Source organism: Zonotrichia leucophrys, chromosome 11, assembly GCF_028769735.1.
Source record: "Zonotrichia leucophrys gambelii isolate GWCS_2022_RI chromosome 11, RI_Zleu_2.0, whole genome shotgun sequence".
In the NCBI taxonomy this organism is placed as follows: domain Eukaryota; kingdom Metazoa; phylum Chordata; class Aves; order Passeriformes; family Passerellidae; genus Zonotrichia; species Zonotrichia leucophrys.
The window spans coordinates 17,642,104-17,663,179 of NC_088181.1; the positions used below are offsets into that span (position 1 = coordinate 17,642,104).

Sequence of the window (21,076 nt, forward strand, 5' to 3'; positions counted from 1 at the left end):
CAAATGAAGTGCAATCACAGCATCGTGAGGCGTTTATGTGTGTTTGCTTGAACTAAAAGGGTGTTTTTGCAGGGTTAATCCCACACTTTGGTCACGATTTCATCAACAGCTGTGTTGCTCAGTGCTGGCTGCAGGATGTGACTCTGAGCACAGTGAACGGGAATCCCGGTGGAACAGACCCGATGTCATCCCCCCGCTCCTGCTGTTTGCGCTCCCCCTGCCCACGGGGGTCCCCGGGATTTGCCGTTCAGCGGGCGGGCCCTTCAAACATCCCGAACCCCCAAACCACCGAAGCTGCTCTTACTGCCCGGTGACCGCTCGGGGCTGCGCCAGGGCCGGGGCTGCCCAGCGACCACACCGGACAGCCGGGCCGAGCGGGGCCAAACCGAGCGGGGCCGGGCGGTGCCGAGCTGGGCCGGACAGAAACGAAAGGGGCCGAGCTGGGCCGGGCGGTGCCGAGCAGAGCCAAGCTGGGCAGAGACGAACGGAGCCGAGCGGTGCCGAGCTGGGCCGGACAGAACCGAACAGGGCCCGGCGGTACCGAGCGATGCCGGGCAGAGCCAAACTGGGCCCGGCGGTGCCGAGCAGAACCGAACAGGGCCCGGCGGTGCCGAGCGATGCCGGGCAGAGCCGAGCGGTGCCGGGCAGAGCCGAACTGGGCCCGGCGGTGCCGAACGGTGCCGGGCAGAGCCGAACGAGACCGAGCGGTGCCGAAGCTCCGCTCCCGCCGTCGCGCGCGGAACTCCGACGCCGCTCCGCGTCGTTCCCGCCCCCAAGTCAGCGTCCCCGCCCGCAGCTCTCGCGAGAGTAGCCGCGCTCCCGGCATGCACCTGGCGGGCCGGGCGGGGGGGCGCTGTGAGGGAAGATGAAGGCGGCGGCCATGTTGGGAGCCGCGGGGCGCGGGCCGTGCTGAGCGCTCCGCCGAGGGCTGTGCCGAGGGTTCTGCTGTGTGGGGAGCGGCGGCTCGGGGCGACGGGAGGACAGCGCCTACTACGACTCAGGGGCGGGGTTGCTTGGCTACTTGTGCCTGGCTTAAGGAGCCCTCGGCAGCGGCGAAGGGGTGTCCCTGACCGAGAAGCAGCGCCATGAGCGGGGGGACGCCCTACATCGGGAGCAAGATCAGCCTCATCTCCAAGGCTGAGATCCGCTATGAGGGGATTCTGTACACCATCGACACCGAGAACTCCACGGTGGCGCTGGCCAAGGGTAAGGACGCGGGCGGCCGGCGGAGCGGGCCCGGCGGCGCTTGGGGAGGGGCGCTCGGGGAGCGCGGCCGCGGGACGGGAGCGAGGCCGCGGCACCGGGATCGGCCCGGGAGCCGGGGCCGCGGCGCTGGGGAGCCCCGGGGAGCGGCCTCGGCCTGCGGGGCCCGGCGGAGCTCGGACAGAGCCCGCCTCGTCCCGCGGGGGAGGTGGAACGAGAGAGGGTCTGGCGTGAGAGCGGCGGCGCTGCGAGGCCCCGCTCCGCGAAGGGACCCTCGCCGAGAGGAGCCGGCAGCGCCTCCGTGCCGGGGCTGCTCGGAGCTGCTCCCTGTGCAGTGCGAGTATGGAACCCGTGCGGTGAAAGCGGTCCGGAGCGAGTAGGAGAAGGAGGCTAGAAGGAGGTTTTCTTTGCATCGCTAAGAATTCCAGACCCACGGGATATAGGGCCGTGTATGACTGGGCTGCTCTGCATGTTAGGACGGCAGACAGCTCGGCTCTGAGGGGGATCCTGAGTGCTGGATTACCGACAAAAGCTAAACGTAAGCTGGTAATTTTGGAGGTGTATGGCACTGTGTAGTTCGAAATGGTACGAGAATGTTATCGGCCACAAGATAATATATATATACATACACATCTATATATCGGGAAAGAGAAGAGATCTTTGTGAGTGTATAAGTAAGTTAGTTTTACTGAGAAGAGAGTTGGGGCCAAAAAAGAGAATTTTTGAAACTGGGCGTCCAAAGGACTTCGGTTTCTCATGTATGAGAATTCATTCTCAAGGTAAAACATTAAGTCAGAACTTTTAATAACCTCTTTGTAATCGATTCTGCAACACTCAAAAACAAAAAAGCTTTTTTTTCCTTTGCGCTTTTTGCATCTGTGAAGTCTTGCTAAGTAATCTAAATTCGTATGTAAAAGCAGAGAGTCTGTGCAGCCATTAGGGAAGAGGAAAACTTAGTGCTTGTAAATGAAATCTTTGGGGCAGAGCGGATTCCAGAGCTCGGTTCCTGGCGGCAGGAAAGGCTTGAGGCCGGTCCGGTCCGTTGTGCACAGGCTCCCTGGTCATACCGGGAGTGCGATCGCTCTCGCTGCCCTTTGTGGTAACTGTGGTTTGTGCGCTGGGTCGCTTTAAGGCCTTCCCTCCTCGCAATCAACGCCTCCCCCCGTGATTGTTTAAGAAATAGGTTCCTCTGTTTTGTAAACTCTGATACGTGGGCTTTGAAACACCTCACGGTGAGTTTGGTCCCAGGCTTGCACATTTCGCTTTTGGGGCAGAGTTGGCTTTCACTGTGTGATTTTTGCTCATTTCTAAAGTTGCCTTTGGGTTAAACTGCCTGGCTGGAGTTGCATTATCTACTTTGAAAGGACAGCTGGTTTTGGTTTATACAACTAAAAACTGGATATTGTGATTAAAAATAAATGTTCAGAAATTCCAGTTGCATGCTGTGATTGTTAAGGTTTGTGCAAAAGCACATAGAAAAAGAATCCTATCCTTGAGGACCTCGTGATAGTCTTGTCCAAAATTAGACTGATTTAGTGCTGACCAAGGCAATTTTTCATGACTTCTCGAGAGTGGTTGTGTCATGTTGTGGTGTGTCTGCCAAAGTGTGCATATTTGATAGATCAAACTACAGTTACAAGTCTGATCTACTCTCTTCTCGTTGCTCTCATCAGAAATGTAAATCTAAACCACTGAATTCACTTTAATAAAACTTGGCTGAGTTAGCTGAAGAATGTGTGTTTTGTAATAGTGTTATGATTCAGAAGAGAATAAACCAGTATTTCTAGGCCACCTGGAACCAAAAATCCTGAGATGAATGTGGAGCTGCTAACACCCATGTTAGACTGGAGCATTCTGTGTGCTCATGGGCAGAATGCTGCACTCCAGAGTGTTCAGTTTCTGCAGGCTCAGGCCCTGAATGTGTGTGACAGTGCCTATGGAAGGTGGCAGGAATGCTTAGTTATTGGCCAGCTCTGTTTGGGAAAGAAGCAGAACTAGTACTCTGAATATGTTGATCAGCTCATAGTTACCTCTTCTTCTTGTGCTGAGTCCAGAAGTCAGACTAGAACCCTTTACTGTGAATCTTGACCACAAATGTTTTGGTTTTTTTTTTTGCCAGAGAGAGAGAAAAATCCCAAAAGATTTGATGCTTTCAGTTGCTGAGCTGTGCAGTGTGTGTGACATGAGTGTTCCCTGAACTGAATGCAGGGCACCTTAGCATTATTCATACTCTAACTGAGGACACTGAGACGGTGACATAAAGTGCAGAAGTAGAGGTGCAGTCTGGTCCTGAATAACTACAGATTTGCCCAGCTGTAGGATTTGTGTGGGCTGGACCAGTCAGAGATTAATCTCACGAGGTTGTGTTCGTGGAATGCCTTCATTTGTATTAAATAGTGGAGGCTTTCAGACAGAAATGAGTGTTTGGGGTTGCCAGCACAGGCTGCAGTCCTTCCTTACTGGGGCACTCTGCTCTTGTTCTCTAATCAACATTTTGTTCCCACCGTGGTGATCTTTCACTGAGCTAAACTTGTGGCCTCTGTCTCACAGTTAGAGAAAGATAGGAGCTGTTAAATATTGAGCATCACATTTTGAACCTGAGCTGGAGTCTGGGGAGCTGAAGTGCTGCATCCTCTCACAGAGTGCACAAGAGTAGTTATTTAAATAGCAGGGGAACCCCATCCATGGTGGATCCCAAACACTGCAAGCTGTGCACACATTTGAGGTTCTTTAATGTTATTGGTGCATATGTTCCCTTTGGATCAGCAGCTTTTCAGAGACTGTCTGCAACCAAAACCCACTCACTGCTATTGGCAAGCCTCAAGTTAAAATAACTGGAAATGTCCTAGTTCATGGTTCTAGTTAACACTTAGTTTTTTTAAAATTTGTTATTAATTTTTAAAACATTAAGCTCAAACAATTTAAGAGGAGTTTGCAAGCTATGGTTGGTTTTCTTGCTGGAATGATTGCTGCCCTACCTGGGGCATTTACAGAATACTCACAGTGCTTGATCTTAAATGTTGTCACACTAAAAGTGAGATGTGATCTTTCATATCAGTTATACATAATGGTTTTCTGTTTCAAGGCACTGATTTAGAGAGAGTTATTTTTAATGTTGTGTAAGAACAACCATATTGTGTGAAAAAAGCTTTGTTCCTTCAACAACAGGGAATCCTTAGCTATGAAACAATTATAAAAACAATTATACATATATAAACAATTATATATATATAAATAATTATATATTGTGTCTGCTATAATGCATCAGTTCTCACTTAGCAACTCTTGCACTACTGAGAGTTGCAGTTGGGACCATTGTAATTGATAGATACAAACTTCTGGCATTTTCAACCATACATGGTTTAATGGTATAATGACACATCCAAAGGAAAACTTCCTTTTCAGACTTCTACAGAGCATTATTTGCAGGTGAAAGACTCAGAAATGCAGACAGAGGAAAGTTGGAATCCTGAGCTTGGGCTCATTGAGGGGTGGGAGCAGCAAAGGGAAGGGTTACATTTCTATCAGTTTTTAGGAATGTATTTTTTAGTCAGTTAAGTAACATGCTCCTTGCATGTCTCCAAGGTTAGGGCCCGTGTGCCAACCCAAACTCGGGCACAGTATGTCACAGCAGAGGAATTCCTCTTGTCAAAGCCTGCTCCATCTCCCTGCGAGTAGGGAATGCAGGCTGAGGTCATTGGCTGGGGAAGGAGCCGCTGTGCTTTGATGGATTCAAAGCTTGGCTGCAGTGCAGGGGTTGGGATGGGTGGAGAGAGGTGGCAACTGAAGTGACTTGGGCACTTGTGGTGGTGTCCTCTCAGTGCCGTGCTGCTCCTGGTGCCTCGGGAGCAGGGAGAGCTGCTGTGTGTGTGCTGTGTGTGTGCTGTGTGTGTGCTGTGTGCTCTGTGTGTGTGTGTGCTCTGTGCGTGTGTGTGCTCTGCGTGTGTGTGTGCTCTGTGCGTGTGTGTGTGCTCTGTGCGTGTGTGTGTGCTCTGCGCGTGTGTGTGTGCTCTGCGTGTGTGTGTGCTCTGTGCGTGTGTGTGTGCTCTGTGCGTGTGTGTGTGCTCTGCGTGTGTGTGCTCTGTGCGTGTGTGTGTGCTCTGCGTGTGTGTGTGCTCTGCGTGTGTGTGTGCTCTGTGCGTGTGTGTGCTCTGTGCGTGTGTGTGTGCTCTGTGCGTGTGTGTGTGCTCTGCGTGTGTGTGCTCTGTGCGTGTGTGTGTGCTCTGCGTGTGTGTGTGCTCTGTGCGTGTGTGTGTGCTCTGTGCGTGTGTGTGTGCTCTGTGCGTGTGTGTGTGCTCTGCGTGTGTGTGCTCTGTGCGTGTGTGTGTGCTCTGGGGGTGTGTGTGCTCTGTGCGTGTGTGTGTGCTCTGTGCGTGTGTGTGTGCTCTGTGCGTGTGTGTGTGCTCTGTGCGTGTGTGTGTGCTCTGTGCGTGTGTGTGCTCTGTGCGTGTGTGTGTGCTCTGCGTGTGTGTGTGCTCTGCGTGTGTGTGTGCTCTGCGTGTGTGTGTGCTCTGCGTGTGTGGCTCTGTGCGTGTGTGTGTGCCCTGTGGGTGTGTGTGTGCTCTGTGTGTGTGTGTGTGCTCTGTGTGTGTGTGTGTGCTCTGTGTGTGTGTGTGCTCTGTGCGTGTGTGTGCTCTGTGCGTGTGTGTGCTCTGTGCGTGTGTGTGCTCTGTGCGTGTGTGTGTGCTCTGTGCGTGTGTGTGTGCTCTGTGCGTGTGTGTGTGCTCTGTGCGTGTGTGTGCTCTGTGCGTGTGTGTGTGCTCTGTGCGTGTGTGTGTGCTCTGTGCGTGTGTGTGCTCTGTGCGTGTGCGTGTGCTCTGTGCGTGTGTGTGTGCTCTGTGTGTGTGCTGTGTGCTCTGTGCTGTGTGTGCTCTGTGCTGTGTGTGCTCTGTGTGCGCATGTGCTCTGTGTGCGCGTCTGTCTGTCTGTGTGCGTGTGGCTGTCTGTGTGTGCCTGTGCGCGTCTGTGTGTGTTCATGTCTGTGTCCGTGTGTCTCTGTGTCCGTGTGTTTGCTCCTGGGGAGAGGAGGGGCAGTGTGTGCACAGCCTGAGCTGCTGCAGGATTCACCTTGTGGGCAGCAGAGTCAGTGCCTTCACTTCTCATTGACATTCTGCCTGGATTCCCTGGGTTAATCAACAAGTAATAGATCAATTAACTGGGCAAGTTGCAATGTTGCCGTTGAATGCTACAGTAGTATAATACAGTCATATACATTGAGATATCATATACTGGTAATATCACAGTCAAAATCTGTGCAAAAATGTGCTCACTTGGGCACAAGTATATAGATTAATGGGCTCCAGAGAGTTAGTTATTTAGCTACTGACTTGTGTATGTTTACACTGACAAAAAATAAGTTTGCTTTCAACGTGTACTGCTTGTCCTTTTGTTTGCAGGTGATTAAGCCAGTTTAGCTCTTTCAAAAATAACAGAAAAAACCAATCCTGAAATAGACAAGGTGGAATTAATTAGATTTACTGCGGTTGTAAGATTGCCTTCCACAAGACAATCTTTTTGTGCTTATTTTAATCTCCTCTCCCTCTTTAGTATTTTGCTATAGATGAACTGCACCTTGTTCTGGAGGAAGGAGATTGTCCAGCTCTGACTCCTGGGGAATTTCCTCAGACTGAGCTCTAAGCCTGCTGCTACCCCAATACCTTGTGCTTTTGATACTCTGAGTATGAGAAAACATGGTAAAAGCTATTTCTTTCTAAAATCCTGCTATTCTGGCCATTCTAATATCAGACTTCTTACTTTGGTGAGCTCAGATTGTGTTAAATCCTAATCTTAGTGAGGAAAATACAAACTGTAACGGTAGGTATGCCTTTGCCATACACAAAAAAGTAACTTTAAACTCCTTAATGCTGCTCTGAAGGACCTGGCTGGGGTGGACTCCTTAGGTAGCCCTTCCAAATGACCACACACAGTTCTGGTTCCTGCTTGAAAAGGAAGCTGGACTTGGAGGGGTTGTTTTGGTTGCTTGTGGTGAGAGAGGAGTCTGAGCTGCACATCAGGGGAGTTTGCTTACCCCTCTCCAGCAGAGCAAATCTGAAATTGTGTTTCTGTTTTGCAGAAGGCTGTGATAAAACCAGTTTGATTTGGGGCAGGGGAGAAATAAAGGAAGAGTCAAACTTTTAGTAGCAAGTCTTGATGTGTTTTATTGATAAACCATTGGCAACTCTATCAGTGTCTTGAGTTAGCTGCATAGACAGTGGAATCTCTTAAAGATGAATTCTCAATTTTGGCACTGAAAGGCTTCCTTTTGATGTTATGGTAATTTCATGGTGTGGAGAAAGATTGTTTCTTAACATAACTGAAATCCCTTTACTTCTTTCAGCACATCAATAGATGAAAGTCTGGTGGTTCCCTTTTTTAATTGGTTTAGAATGGAGAAAGGTCATTGCTAGGTGTTAGAACTGTTCCTGTATGTGTCATGGGACATTGGTATTAATATTGAAATACTTACCTGTGTACTGTAGCTCTGACTTAACAGAAATACTTTCAAAACATATTTCTTCCACAGTTGATCAGATTTTTATTTCCATGTAAAGGCAAGATGCAACCCTCCAGCTTCCTACCCCTTCTCTGTGTTGTTTCTGTAGAGTAGTTTCTTTGCTTTAGCTAGAAAGTAAAATCCTTTGGTAACTAATTGATCGTACTCTGGCTATTTTTGTGCACTTTTGCAGACAAAATGGCTACTAGAGAAACATTTCAATGTGAAGCAGTACAAAATCAACTTTGGTTTTACTTACCAAGGCAGCAGGTGAAATGATGGAATGAAAGTCCAAGATAATTTATGAGTATAAGATGGCCAGAAAGTGAGGGTAGATCCATGGTCAAGCCAGTGAAATAGAAAAGCCTGGTGAATAAAAAGCAATGGAATGAATTGACCCAGGAATGCACGTGAGCCACTGATAATGTTATTAAGCTACAGTGCATTATTTTGGGTTAATTTCTGTGAATTCTTAAGCTCCAGACACTTTTTTCTGTGGAGGAAAAGAAGACAGATTCCTTTCCTAGCAAGGACTGCCATGAGCTGAACAGTGTGTGCCTTTTTACATTGCTCACGCTTTGTGGCACCATTCAGAGCAGACTTTCAGATGCACAGAAACAGAAAAGATAATGAAAGTCAGCTCACTAGATGATACATGAACAAAGTAATTGTAACTACTTAATGATATTTTTCTTTGTAGTGTGGGCATGATCTCTTCACCCCTGAATTATGCTTCTGAAAAAGATTTAATACCTGATGTTAAGCTCTGTTTATGCAGTATCACAAGAAGCAGCAGTGATGGAAGTTGGCTGGTGCAGCCTGAGAAATGACTCAGTATCACTTTATACATCTCTACAGGAGACTCTGCTTTTCTTGACTAATGATTCTCTGGCTGCAAATAAGTGCCTAATGATGTCTCCAAAATGTTGATGCATCTGAAAATGGAGGGAAATCTAATTCTGGTAAATTAAAGCAAAATACAGATATTTTTTTCTCTGCATAACCTGTACCTTGCAAAGCAAACAAACACTTTCTAAAAGGCTGGAGCAAAAACAGTCATGAGGGATTGTTAAGCTGCTACAAGTTATTGTGATTGAGTGTGACTGTCATGATTTTGGGGGTTTGCTTTTTTGCCCTCTCTGGTTTCAATCCATTGTTTAGTTTTTGCTTACACAACTAGACAATTCTTACACAACAGAGACAATTCTCTTCTTCGGCTGTTTGTTTATTTGATGCTCACCCAGGGTTGGCAGTCTGAGGGTGGGGAAAAGTTTCTGAGAGGGCAGTGACAGCAAAGTGCTGGCATCCATGTGCAGTGCTAGTGATTGGAAGAGCTTCAGTGCTGCATTGCTGTGCAGTCAGAAAGCTGCTGAATTCATGCAAGGAATTTCATGTCTTGCTGTGGTGCACACTGGGAAGATAGCTATGCCCCAGTGAGTTTGCTTAATTTGGCAGAGATCATATGACATCATATGAACCTTACACCAGCAAGAAGAATGCATTTTGCTTAGGGAAAATTGTACATACATACCACAGAATTCTTGTTGTTTTATTAAATTTTGAATCTCTTGAGGAATTCACATTTGATAATTCTTAATATTCCAGATTTTAGTAGTATTAGCATAGTTTTCCTGTTTGGCAAATACAGAATATGAAGTATGTAAACTCATTTATTTCTTGATTCATAGGATTGAATTAGCAGCCAAAAAACCTGCCTTGCTGCTTCCCCTTCCCCTCACAAAACATTTGAAATACTCAACATGTAATTAATGCCATAAGTGACGTCTCAGTCTTTCGGCTTGGGTTTTAACTCAGGTTTTTTAGCTTAACTGACTTGTTTGTCTGAGGAGAGTTGATAAAGAATATGATGCCTATTCAATAAAGGTCTTTTCTCAATGAAATTTTATCCTTTTCATTTAAAGCAGTTTGTCTCTGCAGTATATTGAAAACCCTTTTGTTGAACGTGGGACGTTTCATTCTTTGTCTCCCTTGGCGCCCCTGCAGTTCGCTCCTTTGGCACGGAGGACAGACCGACGGACAGACCCATCCCCCCTCGCGATGAGGTCTTCGAGTACATCATCTTCCGGGGCAGTGACATCAAGGACCTGACAGTGTGTGAGCCCCCCAAACCTCAGTGCTCCCTGCCACAGGACCCTGCCATTGTCCAGGTGAGTCCCAGCACAGCTGTAAATCCTTGCTGCTGAAGTGCTCTCTAGCTGAGTGTTCAAAAATGAAAGTGTTCATCACATTCACAACCCAATGTAAAGAACTCTGGAAGGATTTTCCCCTTTCACAGTCTTTAACTGTGAAAATGAAGGTTGAAATCTAACTCTAGCACAGTGCACTACATACCAAAGCTGCTGTCTTTTCAAAAGCAACTAATGACGTTTTTGATGCCTTTTTTGGAAAGAACTTGGCTTAGGACACACAGTTCTTGGGAAGATCAGACTTGGTATAAATCAAATGGAGTAGATGAGGAAATATCTCCAGATAATTAGTGGCTTTTGTTTGCTTGTTAGTTTTATTTTTGTTTTAATGTTCAACACTTTTTGCTAACTATGACTTTCAAGTGTTTCATTTAACTATATTTTTAAACAGGCTTCATACTATAAGGCAGTTATTTGAATAGTGAATACTTGGTTTCTGAGGGGAAAGCAGCATACAACTTGAAGCCTTCAGATTTGATTAGTCTGTCATTTTGCAGTAAACAGATAAATGATAAATGAAAACTGTGATAAATGGTTTTGTCAGAAATTTGTTGGCTTTTTGATTGTGCTTATGGAGTATCTTAGAAGTCATCCCTGAGAACAAGAGAAAATCTCTTGCTTCAAATGGAGGTTGATAATCCCATGTAATACAATTCTTCTACTTTATCTATTCTGTAGGATAAAATTCTTGAACTTCCTTATGATGTGCCCTTGCATTTCTCCAAGGACTTCTATTAAATTTGGTGCAAGTCCCTCTGCCAGTGTAGTCAAGAGTGGTGAAGCTGCATTACTGTGAACCCCAAGAACAGTGATAACCCCAGCCTCCTCCAGTATGCTTGGGTGTCTTATTGTACCTGTGGGGTTTGGAACTTCAAGGGAAGAGACAGGAGACTTCCTAAATTTGCCAACAAAGTTTATGTGTGTCTGTTGGACAAGACAGTGTCTGAGGTTATAAGGAAAAGATTGCAAAATTTTGTCTTACTGTTTCCACAGGTCTGTAAGCTGTACATGCTTGTGAAAATGTTTATTTTAGAATTTCTACATGTCTTGCCTCACAGAACTATTTCCTAATTTTGGTGTAAGTAGGACTTTTTGCTAGTGTGGTGTGTGTTTTGTCTGCAGTCTTCGCTAGGATCTTCGAGCACATCTTCATTCCAGTCTGTGGGTTCCTACGGCCCCTTTGGCAGGATGCCTGCGTACAGCCAGTTCAGCCCCAGCCCGCTGGTGGGCCAGCAGTTCGGCGCCGTGGGGGTCGGTACGTTCACTGTGCTTCCCGCTGCTTCCCTGGGGGGAGGCTCTCTGTGTGCTCAGGCAGCAGCCTCTGCCTGGAATGTCCTCAGAATTCATCAGTGCCCTATCCTAAGGCACATTCAGTCTTCCATCTCTGTTAGAGAGGTCTTAGTAGTCTGCATCTTAAAATAATTATGATTGAGAGCTAAACCCCTATCTCAGAGGGACCAGCATTCCTCATATTTCACAGGTGGTGGAGGCAGCCCCTCCAGAGAAGCCCCACAGCTGTGCTGTTGGGTTGACCAGGTGCTGTGTGCCTTAACTAAGGATTTGGATTATTCAGCAACCACGTGCCAGTGCAATCCTTCAGCTGTTTGTGAGGTGTTGGCTAGCTGGGAAATAGATGCTGGAAGGATTTGTGAGCTGCATGGGCTAGTTGCTCCTTTAGACTGCACATTCTCTCTGAGACTCACCAACCAACTTTCCTTCCTCCCTGAGAGTTTAATTCACAGTTTAGTTTTTCTTATAGAAACTTAGAGTCTCATAACTGTTCTGGCAGCAGTGCTACTCCTGAAAATGTTAGCCATGCTAAAGAATGGCTGTAGAATTGGCCATAATTTGATATCAATTAACAATATGTGACAATCATATTTTTGCTGAAAGGATCTTAAGTGGAAATATATACCAAGAACATGTATGGCTCCATAAGATGACTGTGTTTTGTTAATACTTCTGATGGTGAAATTAGAAGTGCTCTTTTGTTTTTCATTTTAGATGGAAAAATCAAGATATTAGTTTTACCAGCCTATGTGCATACATCTGTTAGATTAAACTAAAAATGTATGGGAAGGGCAGATTTACATGTACTCTAGAATAACTGCCTAATGAAGCTTCACTAATCATTTAGTACTAGTTTAAAAAAGTCTAAACCAGATTTTACAACTTTATTATTTCTTTCAAAGCAGGAGGTTCTTTGACATCTTTTGGAACAGACTCTTCAGGCAGTGCTAGCATGTCCCAAAGCACTGCAGTTGGTTCTGCGTTTACAACAGATGCAAGATCACTAAAAACACAGATGTCTCAAGGTAAAGTCTTTTTTAGTGACTTCAGTCTTTTTTTGACGAGTTGTGCCCGTGTGATTTTGGTGGTTGCCCGAAACACCAACCAAACAGTGAATTCTGTCATGAAAACCCTTGGTATTAAACCCAGGAGATGCTGAGAGGCTTTGTGTTTGCTCTTTAATTGTGTTTTCTCTACATCTTGGAGTGCTGCAGGCAGTAACACATTCATTGTTACCCTTAAGGCACCTGTACTGAGAAGTAGGGCTTAATTAAGTGAAATGGTGTTAGCAAACAGATACATGTGGAAATTCAGTATTTAGTTTTGTTAATAACATGGCAGAGCTGCAGATACTTCATACTGAGTGAAATGGGAAGTCCTTCAGCTTAAAATTTTAAAATCTTTATTCCTAACTGTAGTTCTGTTCATGCATAGTTACATAGATGATATTAACAGCAGACCTGATTTCCTGTAGAGGTGGGGACATGACTTTTAAATCAGCTTAATATTAACAGAAACTGTATAGATAGTTTATGTAATATTGGAAAAAATGAGATTCCAGATGATATTTGAATGGCAAAGAAAAAAGAAACTAAACATTAAACACCTTCACCTTCATGCAAACATTGCTCTTTAAAAGCCCAAACCCCTTATTTCCTGCTCCTCCACTCTTCCTTGCTATCAAAGTGTGTGCCAAGATGTATTTCTAATGCTGTTTTTAAATTATGCAGTCATGTTAAAAGGCAAAACACTTAGAGCAGTTTTTTTCCCCCTAAATTCCAGCTGAGGTTTGTACACCCATTAGGAGTGTTTCTAGGAGTAGTTGAGTGGGTTGCCAAAAATAGACTCTACTTTGGTGGAATAATGCAAGGGGCAAAGGTATGCTGAGCATTTCTCTGTTGAAACACAAGTTTGGTTTTCTGCAGTTAAAGCCTGCTCTGGGTGAGCGTACATTCTGCCCCAACATTTCCTGTGGTTTTCTCTGAGTGTTTGCTTTTAGGAATATTTTTTGCCTTTGTCAATTGCAAGCGTGGTATGGTTGGATTTATTGTTTTGTTCATGGGTTTGGTTTATTTTTTGTTTTCCTTTTGTTAGTTTTGTAATGAGATAGAGCCTTGTTCTTTCACTTACTGGGACTTGAGTCTTATTGTAATTTGTTAGTAGATGTAGCTGTGTGATGTTGTGAGCTTGTCTGGCTGGGTCAGTGCTCCATGAGGGTGCTGGTGCTGTGTGAGCAGGGCTGTGTGGGGCAGCTCCCTCCCTGAGCACAGCCCGTGGCACTGCCTGCTGTGGCAGGGATCCTGCAGCAGGGCCTGAGCTGCATCACAGCTGCCCTGGGAGCAGCCCCCTCCACTTGGCATCCCAGGGGGCAGGAGGAGCATTTTTACCTCCAGGCAATGCCAAAGTTTGATTCCACAGCTAAATAAATGTATGTCGCAGTGGAGGCGGGCACGACATAAAGCAGAGACCACAAGCAGTCTCAGTTGGTAACACTTGGCAACAGTTTATTAATGAAAATGGCTGATCTTTTATACACTTTCCAGTTGTTTACCCTTCTTCTACCTTAGCTATTGGCCACAATAATTCAATACCATGTCATTGGTGAAAAGTTACTCTGACTCCACCTAACTTTCTAAAACCTCTTCATCCAGCTGCAGAATGCTCTTGTCTTCCTTCTCTCGATCTCCTTGGTTATGCCCTTGGAGAAAGCTCCTTGTCAGCTTCTTCTTCTTCTTCTTACTTCTCTCTCCTTTAGCTAACAGGCCCGCTGCTAGCCCCTTCCACAAATGTACATCATTAATGGTTGGTAGGGAGTGGGTGTCCTACCCCTTATTCTTTTTAGACTAAGAGAGGAGGTATTCCTAAACATCCTTTATTCTGAATTAATGGATCCGATGGTGGAGAATTATTTTTTTATTGTACACAGCTGCCTTAACTGCTGAGGCAGATAAACCTGTCAGTCTGGATTGGCTGAGACCAGTAACTCCAGTAACTCACCTCTGTAGATGAGAATTAACCCTGTGGGCTTTGGTTTGGTTTTTTCCCCCCAGGTCGTTCGAGCCCTCAGATGGACCATTTGAGAAGGAGCCCCACCATGGAACAAGCTGTGCAAACAGCTTCAGCCCACCTGCCCACTCCAGCACCAGTTGGGAGGAGGAGTCCTGTGCAAACCAGACCTTTGGTGTCTGCAAGCCAAAAATCCCTAGAGAGCCAAGAGCACAGACGAGGTAGCTTTGGATGGTTTTCCTACAGCTTCATTCCTTCCATCACATACAAAGTGCCCTTTTAAAGGGTAGTACAGAGGAATTTTCCTGCTGTCTACCACTGGTAGGCTGGCCAGCAGAGACCTGCATTAGATACATATTTCTTTTTAAATTTAAGCATATATTCTAAATTACTTTTTTTCTTTTATGATTTAAACATGTGATTTACATTTATAGGTTTGGATTTTTTTAAAAATCTCAACTATATACAAAAGTATGATCAAAAATATCTAATTGGATAAACAAATCATGTTTTTATTTCCAACTTTAGCTGAAGCACACAAGGTTTCAAGATCAGAAAATGAACTCAGAAATGAAAACAAACGACAAATTGGTAAATCATGTTTTGAGAAATAGCTATCATTGCTTTCAGACCAATACATTTTTTAAAATTTGCTAAAATACATAAATTCTTTCACATTTTGCTTTGAGAGGGTAACAACTTTGCATTGAGCCAGAAGAATACAAGAAAATGAAGTCAACATTAAAGAGAAAAATATTTTCTTGTTTTATACTAAGCAATCAATTTAAATAAAAATATGAATCAAGTATATGTTTACATCACAGATTTATAAATATAATAGCATGAAATAAAAGCCTTTGTAGAAATATACTTGACTGAAAAGCCACTAATATTTTAACTTGTCCTCCAAAAGCTTTTAATGACTTCTAGAGAGTCTCTAACACACAAATTTAGTATTGTTCAGCTTTCTGTGCCACTTTCATCATTACTGTGAGTGAATTTACAAATTCAGACAAGCTGCTCTGTTGGGACTTTAAACAACAGGCATTCTCTTCCTGCACTTCTGAAGTCCCAGCCTGTTACCCCAGGAATTAGAAATCAAACCAAACCACAAAACACCCTCCAGCATCCTGAGAGAAAAGCCAATCCACCAAGCAAAACCAAGGAGAATGTGCCTGTTTTCAGTTCCAGGTGCGCCTGCAGTGCGGAGAGGCCGCGGAGGTCACAGAGGGGGCCGAGGAAGATTTGGTATCCGGAGGGATGGGCCAATGAAGTTTGAGAAGGACTTTGACTTTGAAAGTGCAAATGCACAATTCAACAAGGAGGAGATTGATAGAGAGTTTCATAATAAACTTAAATTAAAAGGTAAAACAATGTTTGCTTTAGATTTGAGCATGGATAAACTGTGTCTTACTGTTTTGATCCTACCTTGGAGAATAACTCTTAAAAGGCATATAGTATTAAGTCTTGCTTGCAGTCATTGAGAAATAAATTTAAAAACCAATTAATAAGTAAACTGAGGTCATATGTTAATTAAATACTTGGGTCGCTGTTTGAGTTTTTAACAAATTTTAACTAGCAGATGTCATCTGTGAAGTTCTAACAAGTCTCTGTTAAAAATGCAATTACTTAACCAGAAGTCCCAATAATGTTTATTACTTAAAGCTGTGGAAATGATGCACTAAAAGAAAACCCATGTTTCAGGTTTCAATTATTAGACCAAAATTATAATGACCAGAAACTAAGGAGTTTGGGATCAGAACTTGATTGTAGTATGTAGGAGAGTTTGTTTGAAAGTTTCTAGCATTTCCTTGCTTTTATCCTTTTCCAGAGGAACACAGGAGTAGTTAAAAACCATGCTGCCAGCACTCATTTTCTAGCAGCCTTCTGTTTTGATTACCTCATTCTCTTGTGACCAGCCACCTGTTTGTTACACTGCTGCTGCTATTTTTGGACAAAATTGTTGCAGGTTAATACAGTGAGTTCCCTGTTTCAGTGAATGATTGGCTAAAGGCTGGGAAACAAGAGGTGGGAATAAATGGTCAGATTTCAGTGTAGAGTGAAACCACCAGTTGAGTCCCAGAAGATCTGTCCTGTGGTGCTCACCTGTTTTTCTGGATCATTTCTCAATCAGTTGATGGTTTGCTGTTGATACTGTTTTTTTCAGAATAATAAAGAGAAAGGGAATGCTAACCATAAATAGCTATAGAAATGTTTGGAGTGTGGTAGTTCTTGTGTGTGATGTGGAAAGGTTGAGCTGGTTGGCTGAAGTTTATGCACAGCATTGTGAGATTTAAGCTGTAGACATTTAGGAATGAGATTTGAAGATAGCAATAGCTGTTGATGTTGAACCATCAGCTTTGTTTTCAGTACTGGTTAAAACAGTGAGTTGAACTTGAGGCATTATTAGGAAATAAATACATCACAAAATCAGAATGCTGGTCCTGCTTATCAAAGGAGATGGCAGCAAAAGCAGAAGGCAAAGGAGAAGGACAACAGGGATGAACAAAACCATGGGATGGCTTCTAGGAGGATTCACTGAATAAGGCTCTGCCAGGAAGGAGGTAGCTGGAGAGGGCAGAAAATAGATGGGTGTCAAATCTGTTCTGCTGCAGGGTTTTTTGGTAACTAAACCCACAGGAAGCATAGAAACCTCCAGACAGCAATACATCCTCATTTACATGTCAAGTTATTTGATTTCCACGTTAAATTATTTTTATAGCATGCAATATAGTTCCTCTCTGACTGGGAATAACTTAACAGTTATTTTAGGCCGTTTTTTTAGGCCTCTGTTTACTTTTTATTTTCCAGAAGATAAACTTGAGAAACCAGAGAAGCCTGTAAACGGAGAAGACAAAGGTGACTCAGGTGTTGATACCCAAAATAGCGAAGGGAATGCTGATGAGGAAGATCCACTTGGACCCAATTGCTACTATGACAAAACCAAATCCTTCTTTGATAACATTTCCTGTGATGACAATAGGTAAGGCCTGCAAGGAGAAGCTTGTTAGTCTGCTTAATGCATGTTTATGTCATAAGATATTGCAGTGAGTAGCACTGACAGTCAGCTCTTGAGTCAAAGGTGATTAGAGCTTATTTCCACATGCAGCTGGCAAAAATAAAATGGGAATAAGAAGTGCAAAATTTCTTTGTGGGCAAGTGCAATATGGTCATGAGAAGGTATTTTAAGGTGTTTTAGAGCCAGGCTTTAAGAACTTAATGCACAGGCTCTAGAATCTCCTTTCCAGATTTACTAAGATGTGGAGGGTTTGTTTGTTTTGCTTTGCTGCTAAATTAACACTTTAGTTAAATCAATTACGACCCTGCTTTGGTAATGGTTCCTAAGCAGATTACATAACTGTCTCGGCCAGTAGTGCTGTTCAAATGGACAGATAGCATTTCAGGAAAATTAAAGCTGATCTTTTGCTGCTGCCTTTTTATTAGACACGATGATGTGGATTGCTGACCTATTTTAACTTGCAGGAGGGGGAGTTGTTGGTTGTACTCACAGCCAGATAAAATAACATCTGTAACTGCAAACTGGTTCTTGCGTGCAGAGGATACAGAGTGTGCTTTTCAATATGGCAAACTCTTAGAGCATTATTAATATCTAATTAACGACTCTGCACCATATTCCTTCTCGATGAGCCCAGTGAACTGTGGCAGACACCTGGGTTCTTGTGCAAGGGATGCTGTGCAGATTTACCGTGTGATTCTCGGAGGGCGCTGTCCCTCCCTTCCCAAGCGTTTCAAGCCATCCCCGTTGGTTCTGTGCTGCAGGGAGCGGCGACCCACCTGGGCCGAGGAGCGGCGGCTGAACGCCGAGACCTTCGGCATCCCCCTGCGCCCCAACCGCGGCCGCGGCGGCTACAGGGGCAGGGGCGTCATCGGCTTCCGAGGGGGCCGGGGCCGGGCCGGCGCCCGGGGCGCCTTCCCCGCCCCCCGCGGCTTCCGCGGCGGATTCCGAGGGGGCCGCGGCGGCCGCGAGTTCGCCGACTTCGAGTATAGGGTAAATAAAGTGCTCGTGTTGTTCCTCTGACCCGCCCGCTGCAACCCCTGAGCTTAGATTTGATGGTGAACTAGAGCTTCTTGCTAGGACTAGAACTGCTTTGCAGGGCTCTGAGCTACTTTTTTCAAAGTCCATTAATGCTGAAATTTTAGTTACATGGCATCATTTTACTATCAATACCCAAAAGTATAGTTTGCCTTTCATCACATGCCCTGAGTGACATCTACTATCAGGAAGGAGAAGAAAAAGAAGTTCTACACATTGAGTGCAAGTGTTAGAGATGTAAACTGCAAGCATTTTTCCAAGTTTTGTACATATATTAAGCAAGTTAAATTATTCCCTCTCATCATTTATATTTTAAAATATAAAGGATGAGAGGGAATGATTTAACTCGCTTCCATTGTGCAACAAACTTTTGAATTCTTTGTGAATGAACAAATCTTATAGACTGGTATACTGGTTAGAATCAGACAGCTATCCAGATTGATTCAGATAAACTGGGCTTTTAGAGTTTTGACTGGGACAGAACAACTTGTGCTAGTTTACTGCATGAGCAGTTAGAGTTTTGCAAACAAGAATATCTGATTTTTTTCTAGAAATTTTAATTTTTTTAAATGAAAAAATTGGAGGGTTATGTCACAGTACATTTCTCTCTGTTGTGAGAGAAACATCCCTCAGTTTTTCCTTGATTAGTTTTCAACAGTTAGTCCTATCACTTAAAGAAACTTTGGGTAGCTGATTGTGAATGGAAATGAGGGATTGAAGATCAGCAATTTGAATTTCTGAACGAGAGTTTTGCTGCTTTCCAGTTGAGTAGGAGGTGGTGCAGGGGCTGAGGATTTGTGCTGTGCTTTGTGTTTGGAGCGATGAGCTGCTCTGCTCAGTGCCAGACTGAGGGGGTTTCACCAGATGCCAGCCTGATCTCCTCTGAGGTCTCCTTTCTGCTGCAGGACATGGGGACAGCCAGCACAGCACAACTGCTCCCAGGGCTGTTGCCCAGATGGGTTTGTAGGGTTTGTTTTGCAAAATGAATTTTCACACTGTGCTTTTGTTCCCTCTAGAAAGACAACAAAGTTGCTGCGTAGTCTACAAGAAAGCTGCAAACCAGGTGAACGTCTAGATCTTCTTGAATCAGAGAATTAGTTTTGATCTCTGCAAAGAATGAAGTTAATTTGCTGTATACTTGTCACCAGCACTGGGATTTAACTATTTAATTTCAAAGGGGTGTAATGCAGTTACTTTTGAGAAATGGCCATCTTTGAAAACAAGTAAGCATTAAATATATTTGAGACAGAAGGATAAGTAATTTCTTATGTATAGTTAATTATAAGCAGTACTTCGATGGAGTTTTAAGTATTTTTTCATCACTGAAAGGATTTTTCTTATTACTAAACTGTATTTGATAATTGCTTCAAGTTGTAAGGACAATGGTATGCAGAAGGCCGTCGATACTGTGAGTGTTTTGACCCACCGAAGGTTGTTTTTTGGAAATCCTGTAAAATCCCTTTTGAGGTAGTTGTTCTTGTATCAACTAGGGTGCTGGACAGTAGAAAACTTGCTTTGTCAGTCAGATATGTACACACAGTAAATACTGTTTCTTAGGCAAAGGAAAGTTTTTATATAGTTGTAAAATTCCATTATATCCCATTGCCAAAGAAACATTACAAACTTTGTATAGCTGTATAAAAAGCAACTAATTTTTTAAAGAATAAACATTTTTAAGTCGGTAAACATACTGTTATTGCAGAAAGTTGATATGCTGAAGAACACTGAATTAGTTGGGTTTCTTTTTCTTTAGCAGCTTTTCAAGCTTAAATGTTTGATTTTATATTTGGACTATAATGAAGTTTTGAAAATGTTCTTCCATTACACAAAACTGGATACACGCTTCACTGCTCTTGCAAGAATTTGATTTTGTAGTTTCTGGTATATCACAGGATTTGACCAAGTTAAGGAGATATTTTCAAAAAAAAAAAGGAGAAAAGGAATTTTCATATGTCAAGATTTGCAATTAATTTTACTTAGTGAGAAATATTAACTTTTTTTAATAATGGACCAGGCACAAGAGTTGGTGATTCTCCTGGAATGCCTGGGGTAAAAGTCTGTCTCCATTTGTCAATTCTTGAAACGTTAACTTTGTTGTAATACCTGTAGACATGAGCAATTTAAAGAATTCTTAGTGTTTGAAGTTGTTTGCATTTTGATAGACCGTAGCTTGGAGACATTGAGACTCTGGTTCTAAGACCACGAAGTCACAAATGACAGTACGGACTTTTTGCCAATTCTGGATAACTAGTTGCAACTTTCTGATATGCTGAAATAGAAACCTGGTCATTTGTGTCTGTGTATGTATATGAAGGCCACAGGAATAAAGGGATCCAAAGATTACATCACTTTGATCTAATTTGCTGATTTATTTTTTTTTTTACTTCAGAATGTTCAGTGGTGATAAAGACGTGAAAAAACTGCACTGTTGAAAAATTGGAATATTTAAAAGTGGTTGATAGAATCTTAATTTTATAACTTTTGTATAGCACTACAAGGAAGTATTTTGTAATTGGTTTCCTTATTAAGGTCAAGTATTTGACAGCCGTAGAAGTTAGATAATATTGTTTAGTAATGTTTTTGCATGTTTAACAACTGCCTTTTGGGATCCACAAGTCATGATTCTGAACACCTGTTGAGATTTTTGACCGTAGAGGCAAGTGCTGTCCTGTTGCAATAATTCTTTACTGTCTGAGGTGTTCCAGCTGTAAATACCCGGGCCGGGAGCCGCGGCCGGGGCTACACCAACCCTGCGTAGGCCCGGCCCGCCCGGCCAGGCTTTCTGTTTTTTTATTTTAAACCAGAATAAACTGTTCAGTACAA

The 21,076-nt window shown here is 43.8% G+C and overlaps 1 protein-coding gene across 3 annotated transcripts; it reads left to right on the forward strand.

The window, feature by feature from the left end:
* The first annotated feature begins 837 nt into the window (after positions 1–837).
* Positions 838–21,076, forward strand: LSM14A (LSM14A mRNA processing body assembly factor). Of its 3 annotated transcripts, none has more exons than XM_064723201.1 (10): positions 838–1,206; positions 9,701–9,864; positions 11,026–11,158; positions 12,096–12,218; positions 14,244–14,420; positions 14,728–14,790; positions 15,385–15,564; positions 17,011–17,182; positions 17,980–18,208; positions 19,270–21,076. In XM_064723201.1, the coding sequence occupies exons 1-10, from the start codon at positions 1,086–1,088 to the stop codon at positions 19,291–19,293; spliced, it is 1,386 nt and encodes a 461-aa protein (XP_064579271.1). In that variant the 5' UTR covers positions 838–1,085; the 3' UTR covers positions 19,294–21,076. The 3 variants fall into 3 exon arrangements, with proteins under 3 accessions (XP_064579271.1, XP_064579272.1, XP_064579273.1); XM_064723202.1 differs by having other exon boundaries at positions 12,099–12,218; XM_064723203.1 differs by lacking the exon at positions 14,728–14,790 and having other exon boundaries at positions 839–1,206.